The sequence below is a fragment of the Kryptolebias marmoratus genome, linkage group LG19 (assembly GCF_001649575.2).
Source record: "Kryptolebias marmoratus isolate JLee-2015 linkage group LG19, ASM164957v2, whole genome shotgun sequence".
Lineage (NCBI taxonomy): Eukaryota > Metazoa > Chordata > Actinopteri > Cyprinodontiformes > Rivulidae > Kryptolebias > Kryptolebias marmoratus.
In genome coordinates this window covers 9,484,818-9,492,575 of record NC_051448.1, presented here as the reverse complement: position 1 = coordinate 9,492,575, position 7,758 = coordinate 9,484,818, and the positions used below count along the sequence as shown (strand labels likewise).

The following is a 7,758-nucleotide window of genomic DNA, read 5'->3' as shown; positions in this document are numbered from 1 at the left end:
ATTCTAATTTTCTGATATGAAGAATTTGAGATTTTCATTTGTTGTCATTTGTAATCATCAAAATTAAACGAAATAAACATTTGAAATATATGAGTTTGTATGTAATGTATGAATATAATATAAAAGTTTCACTTTTTAAATGGAATTACTGAAATCAATTTACTTTTTCATGATATTCTAATTTTATGACCAGCACCTGTATATATATATATTTAGAAATAGTACATCAGAAAGTGAACTATCTAAACTGTATTCAAATCACAAGAGACATATCTTAGTGTTCAGTTCTTATTTCCCCACAATCAAAAAGCCATTTTATTACAGTAAACTGTAGCTCAATACAAGAATGGGTTTGTTTTGCACATTTAATTAAGGTAAGACAACTCCAGGTTAATTGCACAATCAAATATTACAAGATCTGAGATTAAATTGACTATTTTTCCAGTTTTTAATATAATTTACTTTTGTAATCTTTGTAAATATATTGCATTGGGAATGGGAATGTGGTTGATAAAAGACTGATTGAATGTACGGTTATTATTAGCTCTTGTTCTAAAAGAACTGTATCCTTCTTCATAGAGTAAAAAGAAAAAAAAAGGATATTGCTTTTGGACTCTTCAGACAAAACTCAATCTTTTGTATCCGAAAATCTGAGACTTTCAAATAAACCTGTGAAAATATTCTGGCTTTGGTTGATGGTTAAGACAATTTCATGTGTAACTTTTTTAAACCTTGGACTAAAAGGTGAGATTACATTGCAGATCAGCTTTACATTTTTCACCTTTCCAATGACCTTTGCACGATCTCCCCATCTCCCCTCTCACCTACATTAGTCTCATCTTCAGCTTCTCGTTGCTATCTGACAGCTGAATTATAGCACTTACAGATTAATTACAGGCTGGCTGAAAGGATGACTGGATAGACAGATGGATGGAAATATGAAGGAGAACGATAAAGGGACAGAAAGATGTTTAATTTATGGCGTGGTTCATCACAGAACCATTAAAACAAATGAAGTGGTGTGGCTGCGGCGTCACTGGATAAGCAAACCGGTGCACGAGGTGCTGCAGGGCTGTGCAGGTCTATCTGTATGAATGTGTGCGTGCGTTGGAAGACAGTGAGGAATTGAGTGAGTTTTTTTTTCTGGTTTCTACCTGCCAAACATGACTGGACAACTGAATGATTAATGAGCAGCTGAACTGCAGCTGACACAGACATTCACAACCACGTCTGTGAGCAAATTTTTTTGTGTTTATGTGCATGTGGTTGTACTCCAACACGTCCATGTCTGCATGAAAACAACATCACTGCGAGTTGAAACATGTCTCGCCCTGCTATTTTTAGAGATGGAGGGCAAGAAATCAGTGAGATTTATAGTTTTTGGCTCTTGTCCAGGACCGGCAAATCATGAGCCAAAGAAAAAAAACTGTGAGAAAATTAAAACAATGAACCCGGTGGGACGGCGACATCATTAAACGCTGGTGACACTCAGAAATAAACCTGAGCAGAGCTGCTGGACGGCTGCAGTAAAACAACAGAGGACAGCCAGCAAAGGAGTAAAGGTCAAGACTTCATGGTTGGTCAGCAAAGCGACAATATGAAAAACCGTTTTACAGGATTAAGAGAGGCAGCTGAGGCTAAAGGAAGGCAGAAGAAATGACTTTAAGCTTTTAAAAGATGCAGTAAATCAAGAAGTAGCTGATAGGTGTTGATTTATGATACAGAACCAGGAATTCATTCAATAAAGGGAACATTCTTTCCACGGGCAATACTATTTTTTTCCTAGCTTTATGAAACTAGATATAAGGATGTCAGATTATCATGGAAATGCTTATGGTAATGACAATGGGAAGTAAACCCAAAATGTACATCTATGTCAAGAAGCAGGTTCATAAAAAAAAAAGTGTTTTGGAACCAAGTGATCATGAACACTGACCTTAACGCACACATTTCCTTCACAAAAAGAAGAAACCTCTGGCTCTTAAAATGTATTAAAGATTGAAGAGTTGAAGCAGAGAAAGCCAAGAGGGAGAGTTGCTCAAAGTTTTGTAATATGTCAATTCTTTAACTGTGAATGCATACAATAATAGGCTGCTTAATAATCCCTGCTGCATAATTAGGGAAAATCTGATCTGCTGATAATTACTATTATCCGCATCATTAATTTTTATAGTACACAAGTATTTTACAGCATTAACATTCAGCTGCAATCCTGAAGATGTATTATAAACCAAAAAGTATATATCCATTTCAAAATCTAAAAAACTGTATACATTTCTTTTAAAAAATGAAAATCACATCAAACATTTTTATGGTTCAGTAAACTGAGTTCCTTGTTTTTATGTTTATGTATGCTAAAAAAATCTGCCCTTTATAAGATAGACATTTGAGAGATGTTTTCATGTTCCTCTTCTGAAGAAGATATCTAAACTTCTATAAATTCTGATGATAAACATTTCTTTAAAACATGAGACTAAATTTATACAATTTTTTCTAAACCCACCTGTTGATTCTTGGGTTTTTGATTATTTTGACAACATATTTCTGTAATTTGTCAGAGACTAATGTATCTATGATCCAAACCACTTATTCAGGAATACAAATTTGAGGAGTGTTACTTTATTATGACTGAAAAATCTAAATATGTATGCACTTCAATGTGCAGGCAACCCTTCTTTTTACAACTAGTGCTAATATGTCCATTGTGCATCATGTGGTAGTGAAATTTCCGGTTTAAGATGTGAATATGAATGTTTTGGTCCATCTTTGTGTGAACATACATGCTGGAAGCAGCTGCGAACACTGGGTTCAATGTTGGAACCTCCGAATGCGGCCACCTCCCCCAGCTGTCTCGGGATCTGGATGGCTTCGTGGAGCAGCAGCCCGAGCTGCCTCTGGTCACACGTGTCACCTGCCGATGCCACCTGCCTGAAGAGATCTGTGGAGGAGGGAAGCAGGAGCAAAAATAAAAAAAAAAAAGAGGAAAAAAAAATTAGCAAAGGAGGGGGGGGGGGAAAAAAAAAAAAGGAGGATGTGGGTGATATTGACAGGAAAGACACGTATAAATAGAAATAGAGGAAAAAAGAGTGACAGTACAGCTGCAAGTGGGAGGAAAAGCCTTGACGTGTGTGTGTATATATTTGAGTAAGAGGTTGTATGGAGGACACAGAAAGCACCAGAGGAACAGATTCATGTTTAATCTTTACGTCTAAGCTCATCAGTGCCAGACTTCTCCTATTCTAATCTCTCCTGCACTCATCGTGGAGACTGACAGCGCTGTACTGGATGAGGATTTCTGCCCAGAGACACGTGTCACATGTTGGCGATTTTTCCTAATAAAGTTACGAAACATCTCAGAGCTACAGCTCAAAATGAGCAATGAGGGCAGCGAGGGTAATCCCGGGAAAGAGGAGGCAAAATACGGACAGGGTGACGGGTTTTTCTGCTCTGCGTGTAGCCGTCTTTGATCTCCACGTGAAGCCGGGCTCTGATGCCAGCTTCTGTTAAGTATGCATGCACGTGGCCTCGCTCGCAATTACGTGCACTTGTGACCTCCACTGATCAACATCCTCAATTTTCAGCTGAATACTTTCTGCTGCACAATTAAATATGACATTTGAGGCCGCTGCAGGTAGTGTCAAATGGCAGAACACTTGGTCAGGTGTGTGCGCGCAATCCACTGAGAGTGTATGCACGAGGCTGACAGTAAATGAAACTCTAAGAGAGTAAAGGAGGAAGAACGCAATCAACCGTGCTTGATACCCTTCTCAAGCTAATAGAAACTGCCAGTGGAACGAATAGGCTCGGGGAAAGGGTTCATGCCATGGCAAGGGGAAGGAGAGGGGGAGAAGAGGAAAAGAGGGGAAGCAAGAGTAAGTAAGATAGGACGACAGACAAAGTGGAACTGTTAGACAGATGAACAAGGGTTTGAGCAGTGACAGCGAAGAAAGACAGAGGGAGGAAGATAAAGCAGCACAGACAAAGAGCAGGAAGCCAGACTGACAAGTCGTCTCCCGGTGGAACCAGCTCTCGCTCTATAATCCTCAAAAATAAATCAGAAAGCAGAATTAAATAATGTACAGGGGAAACGTAGGAGGTCTCTCATCCAATTAGACAAACCATTCTCTGATTCCTTTTTTTTCCCCCTTGCTTTGAGTTTGATTAATACTACTAGGATTACAGCTGCGGCGGAGCAGCATGGGTTGCTGCAGACTGAAGTGCACGAGGGAGGGCTGGAACAACTGTGTTTTTGAGCATGAGAACAACAACAAATATATCACCTGCTCGTTTTCACTCACATTTGTATTTGTCTTCTAAGTGGCCCTTGGAGAGGGAGAGCAAGCCGATCTTCATGGACAGGACGCGGATCTTCCCGCTGCGACCACTGCAGACGGAGGAAAAACAGAACATGGCAACCACTTAATCATATTTGTTCTTCAAGCCAGCCTCTGTGTATCCATTATGTTTATGTTTGTTCTGCTAATTTCAGATCTGGAATTGCATGGCAGAGCAGTGACAGAAAATCATTATGTGTTTAGAAGAAGAAGTGCATTCATCTCAGTGTGTGTGTGTGTGTGTTGTTACCTGATATTTGTGAAGTGTGTGTTAACACACATGTGATTCTACAAAGATGTATGTTAACACCTGTCATGCCTGCCCTATGCAGTGCTTATTTTGGTGTCAGCTTTTCAATTAACTGCAAAACGCAGCAGCGACTTTCATGCATAGACTACTGATATATTCAGCAGGTGCAAAATATGTGACGGATTTAAAGAAAGCACGCAGGCTGATCCACGGTCTCCGTGTTGAAAACAGCCACAGTATACATACGTGTCATAAACATTGAGCAGCCAGTTGAGACACATGTCAACGCAGAGGGGCACGTTGACCAGGTCTTTGTGCTCCTGTTCCAGGCCGTCGTAGATGGACGTCAGGCAGTTGATGACGTCCGGGACGGAGAGGAGGTGATTGTTGTTGGTGAGTTTGTGCTGCTTAAAGGTGCTCTGGGCAACACTCAGATCCAGCAGGTCCACTGCAGACAGAATGAGGATTTAGGAAATGAAAGAAAATAAAAAAAACAAGTTTCTAATGAGAGCAAAAACTTTCTTTTAGAAACTTTCATTCATTTAATTTTTAGCTGCAGCTCAGTTTTTTTTCGAGAATGTCAACAAATTAAATCTGAAAAGAAAAAAAGGAACCAAAAATAGCACAGACTGTTCTTATAAGCAGAGATTTGAATAATATTTTATTGAAATTTAATCTTGGTAAATTATTAATACAGGAAAAATCAGAGCTTAAAAGCAAAACAGGCAGCAGAAAGAGAAAAGTGTAGTTTATTTTATTTTATTTTTTTGCCATATCTTAAAGAAAAACGGACCATTACAGTTAAATCAATATCATGTTAATATCTCCGTTACACTACACAAGCAGCAGAGTTATTACCACGATGTATCGGAGTAAAAATAAAAAAAAATAGATAATAAATATATATATATATTTTGTCAGGAGTTTATAAATTAGAGTGAACAGTAAGACGTTGCATGGCGAGTTTCTCTTTAAAGTTTGTTCTGGTTGTTTTTAGAGCTGACTATACCCACTGTGGTCACTTTAAGTTATGATGTGCTGTCAATCACAGAACAACACTGAGCAGCGTAACGTTGAATTCTTTTCATCTAAATAAACACAGAGCTGATGTTACGTTCACAGTGAAGCTCTGTGGAAAGCAGCTGATGGGTGTCAGTGGATTTACAGTGGTGGGTTTTTATAGATTGAAATCTTCAAATCAGAGTCTTTGCTCTGACACTGAACTCTGTGAAGGCACAAATCATTATATGCTCTTTTTTCCTTGCATTAGGTGCTTAAGCTTTTTCAGAGTTGTGTATTAAACAACTCCACATAAATGCAACTCAAATGGCTCTGAATTGTGTTAATTTCAAAATGATAATGTAGCTCAGATGTCTGAATGTACGGTCATTTTTACAGAAACACCAGCAGGTCTTCTGATGTTTGTTGCTCACCGACAGTCTACTGTGTGACAAGGCTGCGTATAGAGCGGATAATTAACATCCGATCTCAAAGAGGTTTTGGGGGCATGTATTTTACTGCCAGGTGTGAACGGCTTCAATCGACCTGTCCACTTGCAGTTGAATCACCCAGGATGGATGTTTGTACAAGGTGTGAACAAGATCTAAGATTTTCTTTGTATCAAGTCAGCCAGTTATTAGGACAGGAAATAAGCAGATTTCTAAGTTGATATGGCTGCAGCTGAGACCAACTACATGTCCACTGACCCGGGATATTGTCTGAGGATATTTTTACTTCTCATCCAAGCCTAAACAGTTTTCAGCAAACTTATTGGATGAGATGTACAGCATCTTCAAGACTTAAAAAGAATTGCTTTCCCCTCAGGATCTATAGGATTATCACAACCTGGAGGCCCGATGATTAATAAATTTAAACCATGGTAAGAATTAGCACATGACACAGAAGAGAGAGGCCATGTTTAAACATGAAGTCATGAAAACGTTTCTCTCCACCGCCCTGCTCCTTAGACAACACTAATTACTGAAGTAATTCACGTGGAGCAGACACAGCAGGGCAGCCATGCCATCAGCTGGCAAAACTTCACTTCTCTCCAGCTTTGTCATTCCATGAAGCTAAAAAGGTTGTAGCACATTAGTGAGATGCTAATTTGTGCTTCTTTAGCCCCCCTGGCACAAACTTAACCCAATTATTCCTATAATACATGCATGTGTGCTGTTCTCTCACACAAATGGACATGTAAACAGACAAACGTTCAGACAGGAACACAGAGGTCTCAAAGCTCACGAATCCAGGCTAAAAACTAATAGCTACTGATCCTTCTGCTGCACGGCTTTTTTCACATTGGCTGTTCTAATCTAATGAATGAAATTGAACTGCGGTGCCCCACATCAAAATCACTCAGGCTGATGCATTCTCTTCAGAAACCCACACACACACACGTGATTAGAGAAGCAATCTGAGATAGTAAACCAAAAGACGCCTGAATCATTGCAACTCATTAAAAAGCAACAAACAGAACACACTGATAGGCAGTTACTCAGCTACACACTGCTGTGCAAAACTCAATAGGCGTGGCGTGTTATAGCTCTTTGCATATTTTGGTTTTTTGATTTTTCTCTCTACAAACTTCCAACAAACAGCAGGATGTAAACGAGCGGTGAATGCTCATCATGTTCTGTTACCCTAACAACATCAACATCTGGATAAACCCTATGATTCGTCACCATTATCACACTGTGCTGCCTTAAGAAGCTGCTGCTATGTGGGACGAACCTCACGAGGTGTCTACATGCACCTACAGCCTGACTGCATCTGTGTGCATTTAGACAGGTGGGTGTCAGAAACAAGCAATACTTTACGCAACGGCCACTTTTATCAAAACTCCTGTATGAAACAGAGAATGGAAGCTCTCACACAAAGATACTAACTTTCTAAATTTAACTAAATAAATCTCATCTGTGCAGAACACAAGGATATATTGTACACATGTGACAACTGTGGCATTGTGTGGACCACACTGATTACACACAAAAAAAAAAAATTCCCTTCTCACCCTCCACGGGTGGTCTTTGTTTCATCCTCTGAGCTCGGGTCCTCTACCAGAGGCCTGGGAGCTTGAGGGTTGCGCAGTATCTTGGCTGTGCCTAGAACTGCACATTTCTGGACTGAGATGTCTGATGTTGTTCCTGGGATCTGTTGTAGCCACTGCTCCAG

General features: G+C 39.6%; 1 protein-coding gene across 7 annotated transcripts in view; it reads right to left on the bottom strand.

The window, feature by feature from the left end:
* Window positions 1-7,758, bottom strand: part of utrn (utrophin) — a 176,884-nt gene that overhangs the window by 35,070 nt on the left and 134,056 nt on the right. For all 7 annotated transcript variants that reach the window (XM_017423258.3, XM_025007463.2, XM_025007466.2 and 4 more), the window contains 3 exons: window positions 4,831-5,032; window positions 4,299-4,384; window positions 2,781-2,938 (listed from right to left, as the gene is read on the bottom strand). In XM_017423258.3, coding sequence (XP_017278747.1) covers window positions 2,781-2,938; window positions 4,299-4,384; window positions 4,831-5,032 — 446 coding nt within the window. The remainder of the gene's footprint in view (window positions 1-2,780; window positions 2,939-4,298; window positions 4,385-4,830; window positions 5,033-7,758) is intronic.